The sequence below is a fragment of the Podarcis cretensis genome (assembly GCF_951804945.1).
Source record: "Podarcis cretensis genome assembly, chromosome: 2".
NCBI lineage: Eukaryota > Metazoa > Chordata > Lepidosauria > Squamata > Lacertidae > Podarcis > Podarcis cretensis.
Genome location: NC_137171.1, coordinates 126,807,391 through 126,826,779, shown reverse-complemented (window position 1 = coordinate 126,826,779; position 19,389 = coordinate 126,807,391). Strand labels below are relative to the sequence as shown.

The following is a 19,389-nucleotide window of genomic DNA, read 5'->3' as shown; positions in this document are numbered from 1 at the left end:
GGACCCAAGGGTCATCTAGCCCAACCCCCTGCAATGCACAGATCGCAGTTAATAGGACATAAAAATTACAAATACCCAAATACAGACGGTCATTTACCCTCGCTAGATTCAACGTGCTGCCATCTGTCTTATTGCAGGACAGATTCAAGGGTAAACCATAATACACGGAACGAGTCTGGATGGAGGTAGAAAGCGTCTCTCATGTCTTGTTACGCTGCCGTTTCTACGGGGATATACACTCAGTATTTATCACGCCTGTTATACCAAATTCTCCGAACTTCAATGTCTAAAACTCCTGGTAGAGGACAAGGATCCTGAGATCACGCTCAGGGTGGCCAAATTCTGTGTGACTGCCATAAAACATAGGGAACAAGCCGCACTACCAAAATAATTAAGGTTTTAAATGACAATCTTAGGTTATATTTTAGTGATCAAGATTTAATATATATTTTTAACTGTATTGTCTTTGTTATACCCAATTGCAATTCAATGCATTCCTGTGGTGTTTTATGATTTCCCTGATATTGTAAGTGAGCCGGATCTGGTCTGTGACGGTAAGAATAAAGTTCAACTAGGACATCCATTGTAAGAGGCAGTCTACCCGGAGGAGAGCAGCAGGTGTCTAATTCCCTAGCGAAGCCGTCCAGGGTGATGGCCAGCGCCGCCTCTAGTGGCAGGGAGTTCCACAGTTCAACTCCGCATTTGTCGCACGGCGAGAGCAGGCACGCGTGCTGCAGTCGCGCACATGCATAGGTGCAGGAAAAGGAAAGAGCGTTACAGTATTTATTCCTGGAACTGCGAGCTGGCGCAGGACTAAATGGGACTCGCCCGGGACTCGCCCTCTTGCAGCAGCTGCATCAGGGCAGAGAAAGGGCTGGCCTGCTCCTGCGCATGCGCCGTGCCGGGGGCTCCCCTCGCTCCTTCCCCGCGCCATTGCGCCACCGCGCAGAAAGGGACTCGCGCCGCAGCGAAGCCCCAGCGCGCATGCGCCCCGGACGGGAGGGGGAAGAGTCGGGGAAGGAGTGGGGCGCATGCGCAGTCGCCGTCCCCGGGCGTCGCGGGAGCCATGCTGACTTCACCCCCAAAGCGAGACCTCGGCGGGGGAGGGGGCGGCGCTCGATCCGGACCCCCCGCCAGGCGGCTTCGACGAGGCGGGTTATTTTTCTCCCTCCACCGGTTTGGCGCTTTCTTCTCGGCGGACGGGCAAAATCGCCTCATAGATTGACACCCCCCCCCCGCCTTGAAGGATCATCCGGGCATTTTTCAGATGGAACGGTCGCGTGACGGCGGGGAGCCAATCAGGAGGCGATGACGTGGGCGTCACTTCGGATTCCCGCCCGGCCATGGCAGCTGAAGCGACCGTTGAGAAGAATTTTTTTTTTTTTAATGGGTGTTTTGTTTCTTATTATTTTGTCACGTCGCGGGGGCCTAATTTTGGCCGGAATTTAATCAGGATGGGCCTCGTCGCACCGGGACCGCCAAGGTCGCGCGCCTTCCTCCTTCTCCCGATGGCGACCAATGAGGTGAGTCCCTTCTGCCCACGTGACACTTCTGGACGAGTGGAGGCTCGGCTGGCTGGGGGATGGGGAAGGAGAGGGATCTGCCAGTCAAGTCGCTGCTCCCGCCTCCGGTGGCGCAACCTGGCCAATCCAAGGCGACGACGGGCGGTGGCTGTTTAAAGGGCCAGCTGCCTGAAATGAAGGGAGAAGTTGGCTGTCACGTGGCACCTGACAATGGGACCCCCATTTTTTTATGTGGGGGGGAGGAGGGGCGTCTTCGGAAGGGGGGGGGGAAGAGGTGTCCCCCCCTCTGTCTTGTGGCTCATTCCAGGCTTCTTTAAAGCTACAATGATGCAGAAGCTTCTAGGAATTGGGGTAAATCTCAATATGACAGGTGGGGTTTTGTTTTGCAATGATGGGGGGGGGCGCTTGGGGGGCGTCTCTTTGCCTTGCTGAAGTCGGGGTGTGTGTGTGCTTGCATTGGGGGGGATTGCTCGTCTTTTAAAGCAAAAGGGGAGAGTTTGGGGGGCTGCCTTGCAAAGGAAAGCGGTGGGGCTATCTTTTGGGAAGGGGGGGATGTGAGCCCTCAGCCCCCCCCCGAGATATTGGGGGGTGCCTGGGAGAGTGTCCTGGGCAGCAGAGGGTGGGCTTGACCTTGGCACCCGCCTTTGTTTGACCTTGAGCTGTTTTCTCCCTCCAAGCCCCCAGTCCCCACGTGGAGGAGGCCAGGCAGCCCCCCTAAGTAGGCGATTCAGAAGAAGCAGCAGAATCTGGGCTGAAAGGAGCGAAGAATATCAGTGTGGGGCTGCCTGTTGTTTCTTAGGTCGGGCTATGTGAGAGAAGGGCGTTTTCGATCATCTCAGAAACTGGGGGCTGCTGGAGATGTGTGTGTGTGTGTGTCCTGCGCAAGCAGGGAGGTGAGTGGGGCAGCGTATCAGACATGGTGGGCGAGGGGCAGCTTTGCCTGGCGTGCTTTCCTGCGCCTCCAAAATGGCTGCGGTGAATGTGCTGTGTCACTCCTGCCTGGTGATGGAGGAGGAGGAGGAGGAGGAGGAGGAAGAGGCCTCCTCGCTGGAATAGGGCTGGGCGGGAGCGCAATGGGGCTGGCAGAGGAAATGGAGGAAGGGGCAGGATCTGGCACTGCCCTCCTTTCGCTAACCCTCCAGTTTTCTCCCCAGTTTTCTCCTCTTTCTGGAGGCCGTCAGCTGGAAGGCTCTGGCTGCCCGCGCAAAATGGCCGCTGCGGAGAGAAGCAGGCGGAGGAGCGCACGGCATGACGCGGGGAGCAGGACAGGCCCCTTGAGCCCCGCGTGTGGGGCGGCTGGGGGTTAGGGGGTGCTGCCTCTCCCCACTTGTGTCCACAGGCCAGCGGGAGGGAGAAGCCTCCTTTCAGCCCAAAGTGGCGCTTGGCCTTTGCGCCAGGATGTGACTCATCTCAAAGGACCGTCCCCTGATTCTCCTTCCAGAACAATCCAGGAAAAGGGTGGGGGGCTGGGGATATGCCACCAGCTTGATCCCCCCCCCCAATTTCCATTGGATTCAGGAAGTCGGGTGGTGGATCCCTAACAGCTCCTTATTTCTGTCCCTGGCTGTAGAGAGAGATCCCCGCCTGGAAAGAGGACCTGCCCCCTAGATCAACCGGCCCCCTTTCCACGCCCTCCCTCTGGGGAAGGGAAGCCAGGCGCTCTCCCCATGGAGCGGCCAGAGAGGCTCCCAGCATGGCCATCCCTGCCTGGGCCATGTGGGGCTGTGTGTAGGGCTCCACCACCACACCATGGCATGGGGCCAGAGCCTGGGGGAAGGCCACGCGCCCCACACCCAGGGGGTCAACGCCAGCCTGCCTCCCAGGAAGGGGCCTGCTTGCTCCAAGGGGTTAGGGGTCTGAAATTGGCTCCCCCATTCCCCCCCCCCCGCTGAAATGTTTCTGCACTGGGCCTTGGGGACACTTTGGCCCCACTTTGTCTATGGGCGAGGGCGATAGGCTTGCGTTGTGGCCCCTGACTGGCGGCGGGGGCAGTGCAGAGGGGCTGCCCCTCTTCCAAGGCGGGTCTGGCGCCTGACCTTCGCCCCTGGCGTGGCAAAAGAGGGCCATGTTGCTGTGAAGCCTCATGGCGTCTTGGGGGGCTTTTTTAAAGGAGGCTCTGCGGCTGGTTTGGCTCCCCCTCAAGGTCCCCCCCCCTCTCGGCGCCTTGAACTCCTGCCTCCGTTCTCACGTGCAAAGGGTGACGCGCGAGGGGGAGCAGTGGGGACTTTGGGCGGCCAGGGCGCCATTTCTGACGCGCAGGGCCCGGTGTGGGGGTGCCTGGACCCTGATGTGTGGGGCCCCCTCTCCAGGCGGCGTTTTGGAGTGTGACTCGGGTGCTTCCACCCCACTGTGAGGGGTTCGCCCCTCGATCCCTGACTGCTGCGCTGAGGCGACGGGGCTTTGCTTGTGTCGCTTGTGAGGGGCTCTTGTTTTGGCGGGAAGAACGACCTGAGGGAAAACGTTTCTCTCTTTTTTTATTTAAACGCGCCCTGCCATCACTTTCGCGGCCGCTCTGCCCGTGCGGAGAAGGAAGGGCGAGAATATTTTCCCGGGGGCGGCTCGGTCGGAGCTGCCGCCGCCGCGGCTCATTGTTCGCCCTCTCCGCGCCCTGCCTGCTTTCTCTGGGCTGCCACAAAATGGCGCTGCTGCCTCTCTCCCCCTCCCTTCCCCCCGCGGTGAGCAGAGAACCACAACAACCAACGGCCGCTTCCCAACCGCCGCCCCGCCCCCACGTGACAGGGCGGCCAATCGGGAGGCAACGAATGGCAGAGCCGTCCAATGCGCGAGCCGGCTGCCGGGGCCGACGGAGCGGGGAGGCACAACAGGAGGCGGAAAGGGGGAGCGTGATGGATGGCGAAGTCGCCCAATGGGCGGCCGGCGTCGGTCTCTGCTCCGCCCAGAGGGCTCTCCCGAGCCGGCGAAGGGGCGTGGCTTGGCGGGATGGTGATGTCAGCCGCTCCGCGGGCCAATGGGAGCGCGGGGAGCGTCTCTATAAGGGCGGTCGGGGGCAGGCCGAGAGGCGCCATTTCGCTGGAGCGGAGGAAGGATCCTGGCCTGGGAGCGGAAGAGAGTGCCGGGCAGGGTGGGCGGACTCAATCCAGATCCATCCTCGCCGGGCGGCCCCCTAATCGCCGGTCATCGCTGTAGGCGCCAGCTCGGCGGACCCTCCTCCCGGCTTCCGTAGCGTCCTCTTCTCCCCCCACAACATCCGCCCCCACCTACGCGGCGGAGAGCAAAGGTGGAGTGCGGCCAGTAATCCCAGTACAATCCAGTGCCATCCGCGCCTCGGACCGCGACGACTCGCCGGGGGAGCGGCGCCTCCGGACGCGGCGGCCTCCGCGGAGACGGGCGCGCCCTCTATTGCCGGCGCCCCTGCGCGGGGGGAGCCCGGCGGGGGCCTGGACGGAGGGACCCCCGCCCGCCCGCCCCGCCTCGGGGTCCTGCCGCTGCCAAGGCCGCCATTTCCCTAGCTCTTGCGCCTAGTCGTTGGCGGCGGGGCGAGCGGCCCCCTCCCCGATGGGGGCCCCGCAGTAGCCGAGCTCGCCTGCCTCCGGTTGGGCGGGGGGAGGCGCGGCGGCGATGCGCCCCTGAGCCCGGCGCCGAGGGCGTTTTCTTCCCCCCGCCAGGCCGAGACCGCCGAGCAAAGTGGGGGGGTTCCCCGAGGCCACGGAGGCGCCGGCGGCTGGAGCGGGTCCGTCCCGGGAGAGAGCCGGGCCCCCGGGAGGAGGAGCTCCTGCAGGCATGTTGCAGAACGTGAACCCCAACGGCAAGTACGTAATCGGGGGAAGGGGCGGCCGGGCCAGAGGGGATCGGGGGGGGTCGCCGGGGTGGGGGGGGCAGTGAGCCCTGCGCGCGCCCGCCCGCCTTGATCGAGCATACCTGGCTGTGTTGTGTCACATGACGGGCGTCGCTTTTGAACTGGCGGTGCCACTTGCGGCGGGAGGCTTCCCTGCCTGGGTGTGTGGAAAGGAGGAACGTCGGACATCGCCATTGCTTAGCAACATGTTGCGTCGCCTGCCTTTCCTCTGGGGAGCCTTTGCAGTGCTACAGCTCCTGTGCCATCTCTTTCCCCTCTTATTTCACCCCCACAGCTCTCAACCGTTCCCTTTTCTTACAAGGAATCCTATTTGGAATAAGGGAATTTCCCTTAAAAAAAGGGGAAAGTTGGCAGCTGTGTCCCCCACCCCCGTTATTCACTGGTGTGAAGCCTGCAGCAATGAGTTGTGTGAATTATTTGGATGGCTTGAAAGGGATTTGAGTTGCCTGTGAAGGGAATGGTAGCATCCCGGGAGCTGTCTTGTCATGAGACCCTGTAATGCCTTAGGGGCAAGCCAGGCTTTTGTGAAGCGCTCCTCTCTCCCTGGGTGGCAGGGCTGCTCTGCCCTTTGATGCCCTCACTCTGTTTACCAACACGCTCATTTCCCAGGGCTGGTGGTGGAGCCGCAGGTGTCCTGGGTGATGGGTTGGCAGCTACTGTTGCACGCTGGGCTTGTGCACTGTGAATCTGTGGCTCTGTATTCAGAATGTGCCACAGCTGGATTTGTGGGCCAGGAGACAGATCAGAATTCTGCATTCCCCCCACCCCACCCCGTTGTTTTTTCAACTCAAAACACACCTTGGCTTACCTGCTCCTTGCCAACTGGCTGGCCCCATTGTGTGGAGGCCTGGTCAGCCATTCATTTTGTTGTCTCCCTCGCTCTGATTGGGCAGCACCACGGCAACCGGCAATGAACTCTGTCCTTTTCATCTTATGAGCAGGCTGACTATGGAGGAAGCCTGGTGTCTCTGTTTTCCCAGATGTTTACCCCCCTCATTGGTCCTGGGGGAGGAGTCCCTGTTCTCTGGTTCAAAACACCAATCCTGGGCATCATTGGGACTGTTTTAAGATGTTGTCGCTGCTCTCTGGAGTGTGCCTAGTTGGCCTTGGTGGGATTCCTGCGACACCCTTCTGCTTACTGGGCTTCGTGACGGCACTTTAAGGGGGAGTGAGTTTGTGGGCAGCAAGTGTAGTGTCGCAATCTGGAAATGCCAGTGTGCTGAGGTTCAAGGGGGGGGGAGTGGGTGCAGATGGCTCAGCACTTAGGTTGGCCTGGTCTCTGCAGTTTCACCTGGCTCTTGCTGCGCTTAGGGATGTAATTTGGTGTTTCTCTTCCAAGAGGTGACAGAACGGGCATCTCCGTGCGCTTTTGCACAGATGGGGGCGGGCAATGCTACTCCCCCTCCATGTTCTATTTGCTGGCTCATGTGAGGGAGGGGAGTGCAGGTCCCCCCCCCCCCGGCTCTTGCCTTAACAGCCCTTCTCTCCCTGTCTTGCAGGATCCTTGGGGAGGGCAATGCAGGTCTGGCAGTCGAGTGTGCGCCAGGGAAGCGGATCCGCAAGCCGTCGCTTCTGTACGAGGGCTTCGAGAGCCCCACCATGGCCTCCGTCCCAGCCCTTCAGCTGGCTCCAGCCAACCCTCCCCCTCCGGAGGTCTCAAACCCCAAGAAGCCGGGCAGAGTCACCAACCAGTTGCAGTACCTCCACAAAGTGGTGATGAAGGCCCTCTGGAAGCACCAGTTTGCCTGGCCCTTCCGCCAGCCGGTGGATGCCGTCAAGCTGGGTCTTCCGGTAATGAGCTTCCTCCTTGCCTTGTGGGGGGGGCTGGGGGCGTGAGGGAGATGAGCCCCGGCGGCGGGTGGGTTCTGCTGTGTTAATGATGCCCTTGTTGCTATGGTTACTGGAACACCTCCTGCCTCATCCCATGAACCAAGGTTTTTGTTTGTATCTGGTGTGCTGAGCTAGTCTTCTGGATTATTGAGCTGTGCTGCTAAAATTCAAGGTGTTTTGGCAAGCTCCTTGGGTTGCTCACCCCAGTCAGCAGCATACTGAGGGAAATGTGCCTCCTTGGCTGCCTCAGAGCGGAGTTGTCTCCTGTTCCCTGAGTTTGAGCTCAGCTGCATCTCTTCCCCAAACAATCTTAAGGCTGTTGGTTTGGCCAGGAATTTCACCTGGAGCAGCTCCTCTGATCCCCGCCCCCCCCATGTCCCCTACAAAGGTATGGATGAGATAATACAGCCGCTTTTGCGCTCTCACGCTGCCCCAAATCTAATCTTGTGCCCTGAATGCGTTTTGCAGATTCCCATCCATGACTTTGTAGAAGACATCAAGTGACCCCCAAATTAAAGGCCAGCACCTGTGGCACCTAAGGAGTTAAAGCCCAGAGGTAAAAATCCATCTAGGTTTATGCTTGCCTAGCTTCTTTGTGCACAGTAGGGGTGCTGAGGTGGTGCTTTTTAGGCAGGGCAGGCCTCCAGCCTTGCTGCCCCCTGGGGAGCGTCCCTTGACAGAAGGCACCCTCTCTGCACCCCAGGGAAAGAAGCGAGAATCCCCTTTTGGCCTAGCAAGCTGAGAAGCATTTATTTCCTACTCTTTGCAAGGCTGCGCATCAGTCCCCACCTGCAGCCAACATTTGGCAGGGACCTTTGGATGTGGCGTTGACGGGTAGCCGCGTGGTCGGTGCGGCCTGTGTGCCGTGCTCTTTGGGGTGACCATGTGGGTTTGCTTGCTGTTCTCTGCCCCCAGGACTATCACAAGATCATCAAGCAGCCAATGGACATGGGCACCATCAAGCGGCGCCTGGAAAACAACTACTACTGGAGCTCAGCCGAGTGCATGCAGGACTTCAACACCATGTTCACCAATTGCTACATCTACAACAAGGTGAGGGTTTGCGTGTGTGGCGGGAGAGGCAGCTGCCGCGAGGCTGGAGGGTGGCTGGAGTGTCAGGGGTTTGGCTGCATAAGTTGTGAGGGAGGGGTTGGGGGGGGGGGAGACTCCCAAGTGTGCAGAGCAGCCTGCTGGCAACTTCATGCCTTGATCACGACTTCTCTTGGTGTAGCCCACAGATGACATTGTGCTGATGGCCCAAACGCTGGAGAAGATCTTCTTGCAAAAGGTGGCCCAGATGCCTCAGGACGAGCAGGAGATTGTGATCACCGTGGCCAAGAACAGCCACAAGAAGGGGGCCTCTCGGGCTGCAGGTAATGGCGCGAGAGGGGATTGGGGTGGGCGGGCTTTGGGGCAGAAGCGGCTAGGGTGCCTGCTGGCTTGCTTGGGTTCTGCTCCAGTTGGGGGCCGTCTGGGGCAGGCTGCCTCCAGTTTAACAAAGAGCCACTTTTCTTTTTTATCCCTCCAGCGCTCCTGGCAGCAGCCAACGCAGCTGCTCAGCAAGTGCCAGCCATCTCTTCCGTGTCCCACGCCCAGCTCTACCCCACAGACATCCCCACCACCGTCATCAACATCCCTCACCCGTCAGTCATCTCTACGCCTCTCCTCAAGCCGCTACACTCCACTGCTACCTCCCAGCCGGTGCTGGCGGTGCCTGCCCCAACGCAGCCGGTGGCCAAGGTGAGCCTGCTGTGCGAGCTGGCAGCCGAGGGAGGCGGGTGGGGGCCTTGAGCTGTCTGGGGTTCCTCCTCTCCTCAAATCTGGCTTGGAAGCCTAAGAGCCGTGCTCTTGCCCCCCAACAGAAGAAAGGAGTGAAGCGGAAAGCGGACACGACCACCCCGACCCCCACAGCCATCATCGCCACCAGCGGCGGAGAGTCCTCTCCCTCCGCAGCGGTGCTGGAGACCAAGGCAGCCAAGATCCCGGCCCGGCGGGAGAGCGGGCGCCCCATCAAGCCCCCCCGAAAAGACCTGCCCGACTCCCAGCAGCACCAGACCTCCAAGAGGGGCAAGCTCTCGGAGCAGCTCAAGTACTGCAACGGCATCCTCAAGGAGCTCGTCTCCAAGAAGCACGCTGCCTACGCCTGGCCCTTCTACAAGCCGGTCGACGCCTCCGCCTTGGGCCTCCACGACTACCATGAGATCATCAAGCATCCCATGGACCTCAGCACCATCAAGGTAGGCGGGGGCTTGGCCACCACAAAGAAGGGGAGAGGAGCAGCGGGTGGGGACTCCTGGGCACAGGAGAGGGGGGCTTCCAGAACATGGTTGTCTGTGGTGTGCTGTGGATTTTAGGTAAAATCCATCTGCTGACTTCTTGCATGTTCACCACACAAGCAGGTGCTTCCACAATCTAGGTTGAATAGATTTGTTGGAGGTATCTGTGGCCTTACTATTTTTTAAAGGGGCCGCCTAGTGTGAAATGCGTGTTTCTGTTCCAGGTAGAAAACATGCCCTCTGCTAACCTTTCAGTGCCAGACGTTGAACAGGTTCTTTATAACTGCTGCAATCTCCGCCCCAGTGGGCTTTGCAGTCAGTGTTGAGGGGAGGAGAGAGGCCATAGGGACATGAGTGAGCATGGGTGCATGGCAGAGGGGAGTCTTGTGACTGCTAGGGCTGGCAAAGCAGGGCTTGAGTAGGGCAAGCGGTGGGGAGGAGAGGCCCCACCCTAGTCCCACTGGTTTTTAGTGTGAACTGGCCATGTGTCTTAAGTGACTTTCTGTAGTCATAAGGACAAACAAAAGAAATAAAACACCAGTCTTGTGGGCTTTTTTGTTCCTTGTGGTCCTCCCCTTTTACTTACCTACCTTCTGTTTCCTTTCTCTGTGGGTTCAGCGTAAGATGGAGAACCGGGAGTACCGTGACGCCCAGGAGTTTGCTTCTGACGTGCGGCTGATGTTCTCCAATTGCTACAAGTATAACCCCCCTGACCATGACGTGGTGGCCATGGCTCGGAAGCTGCAGGTGAGTTTGATGGGAAGAACAGAGAGGCCAGTAGCTCTTCCTCCCTCCCTCCCTCCCTCCCCCCCCCAATGACCCAGCCCCTCAGTAGCAGACCTCGAGTCTTTGCTGCTCTCCCGCAGGATGTCTTCGAGTTCAGCTATGCCAAGATGCCAGATGAACCCATAGACATCAACCCCCCCTCCACGTCACTCCCACAGCCGGGCCTCCTGATGAAGTCCTCCTCGGACGATTCCTCCAGCGACGATGATGACGACGAGGAAGAGGAGGGGGATGACGACGAGAGCAGCAGTGAGAGTTCGTCGGACAGTGAGGAGAGTTCCGACTCAGAGGAGGAGCGGGCCAACCGGCTGGCTGAGCTCCAGGAACAGGTGAGGCAGAGCGAGCAGGGGCCAAAGGGAAGCCTGCAAGTGGGACCCTAGAACAAGAGCAACACTCTTCTCCCCCCCCAAAAAAAAAGTGGCTTTGAGCCACTGCTGATCACGGCCATGGATTGAGGAAAGGGTGCCTGCAGCTGGTGGGGTTGGGATCCCCCTAACCATGTCCCTTTTGCCTCCCCAGCTGCGGGCAGTGCACGAACAGCTGGCGGCCCTCTCTCAAGGCCCGGTCTCCAAGCCCAAGAAGAAGCGGGACAAGAAGGACAAGAAGAAGAAGAAGAAGCTGGAGAAGCGCAAAGGGGGCAAGGCGGGAGGCGAGGAGGAGGCGGCCCGGCCCCACCAGGCCCAGCTCAAGAAGTCCAAGAAGGCAGGCGGCGGCGGCAGCAGCGGAGGTGGCAGCAGTGGTGGCAAGTGAGTGGGGCAAGCGAGTGCGTGGCCATGGGGTCGGGGTGGGGAGAGCAGGGCGAGCAGCTGGCTGATGACTCCCTTTCCCCGGCGGATCGACCGTGGCGAACTCCTTGTAGAACAAGCCAAGATGCCTGACAGCTGCAGCTGGCCGGGTCCCGCCAGGGCACAAGCGGTGGGGCCCCTGGGTCTAAGGTGTGTCTCCCCTCCCCAGGAACTCGAAGAAGGCCAGCGCCAAGGCCCTCCCTCTGCCGGCCCCTGTGCTCTACGACTCGGAGGAGGAGGAGGAGAGCAAGCCCATGACGTACGACGAGAAGCGCCAGCTCAGCCTGGACATCAACAAGCTGCCGGGGGAGAAGCTGGGCCGGGTGGTGCACATCATCCAGTCGCGGGAGCCCTCCCTGCGCGACTCCAACCCCGAGGAGATCGAGATCGACTTCGAGACCCTCAAGCCCTCCACCTTGCGGGAGCTGGAGCGCTACGTCCTGTCCTGCCTGCGGAAGAAGCCTCGCAAGCCCTACAGCGAGAGTGAGTGGGGGCGACCAAGGGGGCTGGGCTCTGGGCACTCTGGACCTCCCACAAGGCTCCTCAGCCCACTCCAGGAGTCCCATGGCAGCTTTGCCCCTTTGTGAGGAAAGGGGGCACCTCCAGACTCCATGCCGTGAACTAGGAAATACGGTGGTACCTCGGGTTACAGACGCTTCAGGTTACAGACTCCACTGACCCATAAATAGTACCTCAGGTTAAGAAATTTGCTTCAGGATGAGAACAGAAATCGTGCTCCGGTGGCACGGCAGCAGCAGGAGGCCCCATTAACTAAAGTGGTGCTTCAGGTTAAGAACAGTTTCAGGATAAGAACGGATCTCCTGAATGAATTAAGTTCTTAACCTGAGGTATCACTGTATACAGTGGTGAACTAAAAGGGATAAATGACAATATAGTCAGTCAGCACAAACTCAGTCTCATCAGCAGGCAGGGCAAGATGCACCCCAAAAGGATTTTTGGTTTGGCGCTTGGCTACCAAATGGTGGTATTCAGGGCAGTCCAATGTAAGACAAGGAGTCATAGTAAATACAGATGATCTGGGACAGCCAACACCCTCAGCAGGGAGGCTGGGTGATGGGTGGGGGTTCAGTGGTGCTGGAAGGGGAGGGGTCTCTGTCGAGGCTCCTCTTTTCTTTCTTTAGCCCTTCCTTGGACTCCCCCTCTCTGTTTCCCCAGCCAGGCTTGGGCTCCTCCTGGCTTGAGAGCAGTACATGTGAAAAGGATCTAGGAGTCTTGGTTGACCACAAACTTGACATGAGCCAACAGTGTGACGCGGCAGCTAAAAAAGCCAATGCAATTCTGGGCTGCATCAATAGGAGTATAGCATCTAGATCAAGGGAAGTAATAGTGCCACTGTATTCTGCTCTGGTCAGACCTCACCTGGAGTACTGTGTCCAGTTCTGGGCACCACAGTTCAAGAAGGACACTGACAAACTGGAACGTGTCCAGAGGAGGGCAACCAAAATGGTCAAAGGCCTGGAAACGATGCCTTATGAGGAACGGCTAAGGGAGCTGGGCATGTTTAGCCTGGAGAAGAGGAGGTTAAGGGGTGATATGATAGCCATGTTCAAATATATAAAAGGATGTCACATAGAGGAGGGAGAAAGGTTGTTTTCTGCTGCTCCAGAGAAGCGGACACGGAGCAATGGATCCAAACTACAAGAAAGAAGATTCCACCTAAACATTAGGAAGAACTTCCTGACAGTAAGAGCTGTTTGACAGTGGAATTTGCTGCCAAGGAGTGTGGTGGAGTCTCCTTCTTTGGAGGTCTTTAAGCAGAGGCTTGACAACCATATGTCAGGAGTGCTCTGATGGTGTTTCCTGCTTGGCAGGGGGTTGGACTCGATGGCCCTTGTGGTCTCTTCCAACTCTTCTATGATTCTATGATTCCTCATGAAGACCCCCTTGGTGGGCTTTCCCTGCCCGCCAAGTTCTTAACCAGAGGTACCTCTGTGATGATTTTTTCAGCCATGCTCTGAAAAGGGATAATGGAGGTGTTCAGGGGTGTCAGCCAGAGGTCTGAGAATCGGAAGCAGCTCTCCTTGTGTGGAGCTGGGTAGTGCTTGCCCTCCTCTTGTCCCAGATGAGAGCTGGATGAGGGCGCAAGGGGAGGAGGAGCTCCCCAGTAAATTCCTTCCTTCTTTCTTCCTTCCAGCCCTGAAGAAGCCGGTGGGCAAGACGAAGGAGGAGCTGGCCCTGGAGAAGAAGCGGGAGCTGGAGAAGCGCCTGCAGGACGTCAGCGGGCAGCTGAACTCTGCTAAGAAGCCCCCCAAGAAAGGTGAGCCCTGGCTTCGGATTCCTGGGCCTGGTTCTCTCCTGCCCTTGACCCTCTGGCATCCTTCACCACCTTTGCCCTCTCTCTCTCTCTCCCTCCCTGTGCAGCCAATGAGAAGCCGGAGTCCGCGCAGCAAGTGGCCGTCTCCCGCCTGAGCGCCAGCAGCTCCAGCTCCGACTCCAGCAGTTCCAGCTCCTCCTCCTCCTCCTCGGACACAAGTGACTCTGACTCCAGCTAGGCAGGCTGGTGGAGGTGGCAGCGGCGGCAGCATCAGCCGCCGGGGGGTGGCTGGCCGGCCAGCGATGGCAGCCTGCTCAGAAGAGGTTCTGCAGGACCAGAACTGGCAAGAGAGCGGCGCAGGCGGACGAGCGGGCTCCCCTCCACCCCCCCTCCAGCTGGGCGCCCGGGGCGGAAGGGCTGCGGCCGGCTGGCTGGCGGCTTCCCTGTCGTCCCGCCCCCCTTGGGGCCCTGGGGTGAGAGCTGGCCCTGCTGTCTTTGTGCTGTGGAATGGGGCACCCCGACTCTGTACAGTTGGCTCCAGCAAGCGTGGGGGGGCAGTGTTTTCCTGTTTTGGTTGAATCTTAGGAAACAAACTTGTGGTTTTTATAAAAGCATTTAGCAAGTTTTGGTTTTGTGACGCTCCGTTCCTGGAGGGGCAGGTTGGGGGCGAGGAACTGCGCTGGGGTGTTTGTGCCCCGCCAGCTTGGATATGGAGCCCTGAGGTGTTTGTGCCCCGCCAGCTTGGACTTGGAGCCCTGAGGGGGAGACAAGACTCTTGTGGGGAGATGCTCCTCTTCTGACACACCCCCTGGCAGGCACTCAAGAGGTTCCTTTATTTATTTTTCTTTGTTTCCCCTCGGTGGCTTTCCCTGGGATCTGGAGTGAGTGCGATCGTTTACGTCCCTGGGCAAAATCGAGACAGCATGTTCTTCGCCCCTCAAGGGAGGCTGGTTGAGGGGGGAGGGCAGCCCGCTTGAGGTTTTTTTTTATGTTGACTGTATATTTTTTTTTCTACTGTTCCTTTTATTCCCCTTGCCCGTGTCCACCTTCCAGGGCTCTGTTTCATCTTATTGTATGTTAAGCCTTCTGGTTCTTTAAACATGTAAATAAAAAAAAATATTATACAGGCTGGTGTGGATTGAGTGGGGAAGAGGGCAGCGCTGGGCACAGACAACAGGCAGCCTTCCTGTCGAGGGTCTCGCTGCCGCCAGGGCTTGGTTCCTCTGCTTTGTAGGGTCTCCTGAGCAGCCCTGCTTCCGGGGGAATTGGAGGGGACTCTTAAGGGCTCTTGTAATTACCCCTGGTTGTTGACCATCACCCTTCAGTGGGGCTTCCAAATATGCCAGGGTGAAGCTTCCGTTTTCCTTGGGGAAAACCAGAATATCACAAATGTGTGGTTTCAAATCTTTGCCTGCTGGCTGCGCTGCCATCACAAACCCACTTGAGTAGCTCAGCTTCCGCTGCGTAGGGGGGGGGGTCTTGAAGATGGTTGTTGCAGAAAAACTACAGGGTCACCTGATAAAGCTGAGGGTCAGAAAACTGGAGCAAAGGTAGGTACTTCTTCACACATCAAGCCATCAAGCTGCAAGTCCCTCCAGCAGGGGGCTGTGAAGGCAGGATCTCTTGGGCTTGCCTCCTGCTTCCTCGTTTCCCATAATAGGCCTCTGGTCAACCACCGAGAAGGGATGCTGGACCAGATCCGCCACTGGCCTGATCCAGCATGATTAGTTACGGCCTAGAGAACTTTTGTAAGCCCAGGGAGAGTCAAGAAGACGGGCAGACTGGACAATTCTCCCTCTTGCCCACAAATTAATGGGTGGCACAGAGCAGAATTTTGAGGCTCCCCATCAGCTTGACACCTGCTTCCCCTTTTTGCTGAAGGCCAAAGGTGGCTGCATTTGTAGATAATCTCTGGACATAGGGGAGAGCTTGGAGCCCCTTCCCTGCTGGTAAGGCTGAGAGCTGCAGTGGGGAACCTCTGTTTTCTGACCCACTACTGCTGTACTGGCCCTGCTGCACACAGGAGGGCTTTGCCTGAAAGCAATTCTTGCTTGACGGGAGGGGGGGGAGGGGCTGATCCAGCCAAGCCAAGTGCCCCCCCCCCCCACGCCCATGTTGCCCAGAGTCCACTTGGCTTCTTCCTGGGTCTGAGGCAGGCAGTGAGAGGCTGGGAGGGCTTTCCTGAGGAAGGAGGGCACTGTGGGGCTGGATTGTAGCAAACCCCCCCCCCCATTTCCCCACTTTGGCCCTCTGCCTGAAAGGGACTCTCCTGCCCCTCGGAGTTTGCCAAGGAAAAACAGACGAGTGGTGGAAATGGCACATGGAAACCGCTCTCGAGACCCCACCTACTGCATTGCCTCCCCACAGCAGCTTGCTAGGTGCCTCTGGGGTGCCCCATGTATCGGGCCGGAAACATTCTTGCACCCCTCTTTCCTCACTGATGGAAATCCAGAGGCAGGCTGGAGGTACTGGGCCACTGAGAGGATGAAGCTTCTTTCTCCACTGATACATCCTGCAGCCTGGATTGTTTGAAATCTGTAATCATAGAATCAGAGAGTTGGAAGAGACCACAAGGGCCATCGAGTCCAACCCCCTGCCAAGCAGGAAACACCATCAGAGCACTCCTGACATATGGTTGTCAAGCCTCTGCTTCAAGACCTCCAAAGAAGGAGACTCCACCACACTCCTTGGCAGCAAATTCCACTGTCAAACAGCTCTTACTGTCAGGAAGTTCTTCCTAATGTTTAGGTGGAATCTTCTTTCTTGTAGTTTGGAACCATTGCTCCGTGTCCGCTTCTCTGGAGCAGCAGAAAACAACCTTTCTCCCTCCTCTATGTGACATCCTTTTCTATATTTGAACATGGCTATCATATCACCCCTTAACCTCCTCTTCTCCAGGCTAAACATGCCCAGCTCCCTTAGTCGTTCTTCATAAGGCATCGTTTCCAGGCCTTTGACCATTTTGGTTGCCGCCCTCTGGACACGTTCCAGTTTCTCAGTGTCCTTCTTGAACTGTGGTGCCCAGAACTGGACACAGTACTCCAGGTGAGGTCTGACCAGAGCAGAATACAGTGGCACTATTACTTCCCTTGATCTAGATGCTATACTCCTATTGATGCAGCCCAGAATTGCATTGGCTTTTTTAGCTGCCGCGTCACACTGTTGGCTCATGTCAAGTTTGTGGTCAACCAAGACTCCTAGATCCTTTTCACATGTACTGCTCTCAAGCCAGGTGTCACCCATCTTGTATTTGTGCCTCTCATTTTTTTTGCCCAAGTGCAATACTTTACATTTCTCCCTGTTAAAATTCATCTTGTTTGTTTTGGCCCAGTTCTCTAATCTGTCAAGGTCGTTTTGAAGTGTGATCCTGTCCTCTGGGGTGTTAGCCACCCTTCCCAGTTTGGTGTCATCTGCAAATTTGATCAGGATGCCCTTGAGTCCATCATCCAAGTCGTTGATAAAGATGTTGAATAAGACCGGGCCCAAGACAGAACCCTGTGGCACCCCACTAGTCACTCTTCTCCAGGATGAAGAGGAACCATTGATGAGCACCCTTTGGGTTCGGTCAGTCAGCCAGTTACAAATCCACTGAGTGGTAGCATAGTCAAGTCCGCATTTTACCAGCTTCTTTACAAGAATATCATGGGGCACCTTGTCAAATGCCTTGCTGAAATCAAGGTAGGCTACATCCACTGCGTTCCCTTCATCTACCAGGCTTGTAATTCTGTCAAAAAACGAGATCAGGTTAGTCTGACATGACTTATTTTTCAGAAATCCATGCTGACTATTGGTGATCACAGCATTCCTTTCTAGGTGCTCACAGACTGTTTGCTTAATGATCTGCTCCAGAATCAATCCTAGGACCTGGGGCTGTGGGTAGCAAGAGAGAGGGCCCTCCAATAAAATAAAAGGATGTGTATGAGGGCAAAAATGAAGCTCTTCACACAGCTTGTGGGATCATTCCCAACTGGAGCACTTGCATTTTTTTCAAAAGGAAATGTTTTGGGGGGTTGAAGACAAATTCTGGAACTGCCCCACTGTGGAGTGCAAATCCCAGGCAAGGGAGACTGGCTGTGCTGGGGGTTGTGCCCAAGGCCAAGTCTGGTGATGTGATTCAGCGGGGCCCCTGGTGTTCTCTTGCAGTAGCTGAGCAAGGTCCACAGCCCACCTTTTTCACACGAAGCCCATAAGTGGATAGATCAGTCAGTAGAGCATGCGCAAGGGTCTCAGGGACTGTGGGTTAGAGCCCCACATTGGGCAAAGGATTCCCGTCTTGCAGGGGGTTGGACTAGATGGCCCCTGGGGCAGAGGAAGAGGGGGCGGTGGGGGCAGACAACAAGGGGGTGTCAAGAGTGAGGGAGGTGACAACATGGCAAAAAGGTGCAAAAAGTATTCCGCCCAGCAGCGTGCCTTTGCTCTTTCCCCCCGCCTTGTCTAGTCCTTCCTCTCCCTCATGCTCCCGCCCAACACACAGTTCCTCTCCGACGCCCCTGCTTTTCCATGCAGGGTACATCCTCGTGCATGAAAGGAAAAGCAGCGCAGGCTTTGCATTGTTTCCTTTTATAGCTGGGAAGGTGCCCGGCAGCAGACAGAGAGAGGAGCTTTCTGCAAACCTTTCCACACACCCTCCCTGCCTCGTTGCCTTAAGGGTTAAAGTCAGAGAGTGCAAGCTGAGAGAGAGAGAGAGAGAGAGAGAGAGAGAGAGAGAGAGAGAGAAGGGGATGTTGGATACTGACTTGGGAAAGGGGGCGTGGCTTAAGCAGAACAGCTGTCCCGTCCCCTCTGCAGTCACAGGCTGCCCTTGGGTGCGTGCAAGGAATCGGGTGCGTGCAAAGCGCCTTGGGGTGCAGCAGGATTTGGGCTGTTTGGGTGTGTGTTTGTGCAATGCAATAGTCAGCTTCGTGCTGAGAGATCCCCGCCTCCGCTCATAAACACGGTTTTAACAATGAGTCCGTAAGTGACTGTGGAGGCCAATTCTGGATCCACACGTCCTTCCACAGTGGGGGCTTTGGTTTCCAGGTGGGAGTTGAGTTGATCCCGGTGAGGGTTTGCCAAGTGTGCCTTCCTCTTAGCACGTTTCTCCCTTGCGTCTTGAGTTCGAGTGTCTTCAAAGCCCATGACACCTTTGGTCAAGGCTGTTCTCCAATTGGAGCGCTCGCAGGCCAGTGTTTCCCAGTTCTTGGTGTTTATACTACATTTTTTTTTTAAATTGCCTTGAGGCAGTCTTTAAACTTCTTTTGTTGACCACCAGCATTACGCTTTCCATTTTTAAGTTCGGAATAGAGTAGTTGCTTTGGAAGACGATCATCGGACATCTGCACAACATGACCAGTTCAACGAAGTTGATGTTGACGAATCATTGCTTCAACACTGGTGATCTTTGCTTCTTCCAGGACACTGGTATTAGTTCACCTGTCTTCCCAAGTGAAGTGTATAAAAATTTGGAGACACAGTTAATGGAATCTTTCGAGGAGTTGGAGATGCCGTTTATAAGTGGTCCAAGTTCACTTTGAAGACTTTGGCAGGTCCACTGGCTTTGTTGGTTTTCATTTGGTTAATAGCTGTACACAACTCTCCCAGATTTGTAGATACAGTGGTACCTTGGTTTGCAGACAGTTTGGTTTCGATACGTTTTGGATTACAAACACGTCAAACCCGGAAGTGCGTGTCCCAGTTTGCAAATTTTTTTGGGGGGGGGGGATTGCAACGCATGTTCTTTGGATTACGAACGAAAAATTTTTGGAGGCCCCATTGACGAAAGCACGCCTTGGGTTACAACCTGTTTTGGTTTACAAACAGACCTCTGGAACAGATTATGGCTGTAAACCAAGGTACCACTGCACTGCAAGCTCATCTCTAAATTGTTTCAGAGCTTGCAGGGCAGCAGCTGAAGAAGGAGGAAAAAGGTGTTTCTTGTGTGTGTGTTTCTTGTGGCTGATTAGTTGCTCTCCCAGTGCAAAGGTCAGAGGGGGCAGGGTTTCTGTTGAGGCAGGTGATTAACTGTGGGAGGAGCTTATCAGAGCTTGCAGGGCAGCAGCTGAAGAAGGAGGAAAAAGGTGTTTCTTGTGTGTGCTTGCAGGGCGCGCGCAGTTTGATC

General features: G+C 56.8%; 1 protein-coding gene across 6 annotated transcripts; it reads left to right on the top strand.

The window, feature by feature from the left end:
• Positions 1–1,046: 1,046 nt before the first annotated feature.
• Positions 1,047–14,416, top strand: BRD2 (bromodomain containing 2). 6 transcript variants are annotated; one of them, XM_079960422.1, is made up of 13 exons: positions 1,047–1,523; positions 6,840–7,131; positions 8,086–8,223; positions 8,402–8,543; positions 8,699–8,910; positions 9,033–9,407; positions 10,065–10,193; positions 10,313–10,561; positions 10,752–10,978; positions 11,187–11,500; positions 13,173–13,295; positions 13,400–13,976; positions 14,015–14,416. In XM_079960422.1, exons 1-12 carry the CDS (start codon positions 1,519–1,521, stop codon positions 13,528–13,530), a joined length of 2,337 nt encoding a protein of 778 aa, XP_079816548.1. In that variant the 5' UTR covers positions 1,047–1,518; the 3' UTR covers positions 13,531–13,976; positions 14,015–14,416. The 6 variants fall into 6 exon arrangements, with proteins under 6 accessions (XP_079816548.1, XP_079816550.1, XP_079816549.1 ...); XM_079960424.1 differs by lacking the exon at positions 1,047–1,523 and adding an exon at positions 1,698–1,874; XM_079960423.1 differs by lacking the exon at positions 1,047–1,523 and adding an exon at positions 1,698–1,893.
• The last annotated feature ends 4,973 nt before the right edge of the window (positions 14,417–19,389 follow it).

What these genes read in the sequence shown, in the direction of transcription:
- BRD2 (XM_079960421.1), top strand. Translation starts at nt 5,265, where the DNA reads ATGTTGCAGAACGTGAACCCCAACGGCAA. An exon ending in GGGGGCCTCTCGGGCTGCAG is followed by an intron (nt 8,544 to 8,698) that starts GTAATGGCGCGA and finishes TTATCCCTCCAG; the next exon opens with CGCTCCTGGCAGCAGCCAAC. An exon ending in TAAGAAGCCCCCCAAGAAAG is followed by an intron (nt 13,296 to 13,399) that starts GTGAGCCCTGGC and finishes CTCCCTGTGCAG; the next exon opens with CCAATGAGAAGCCGGAGTCC.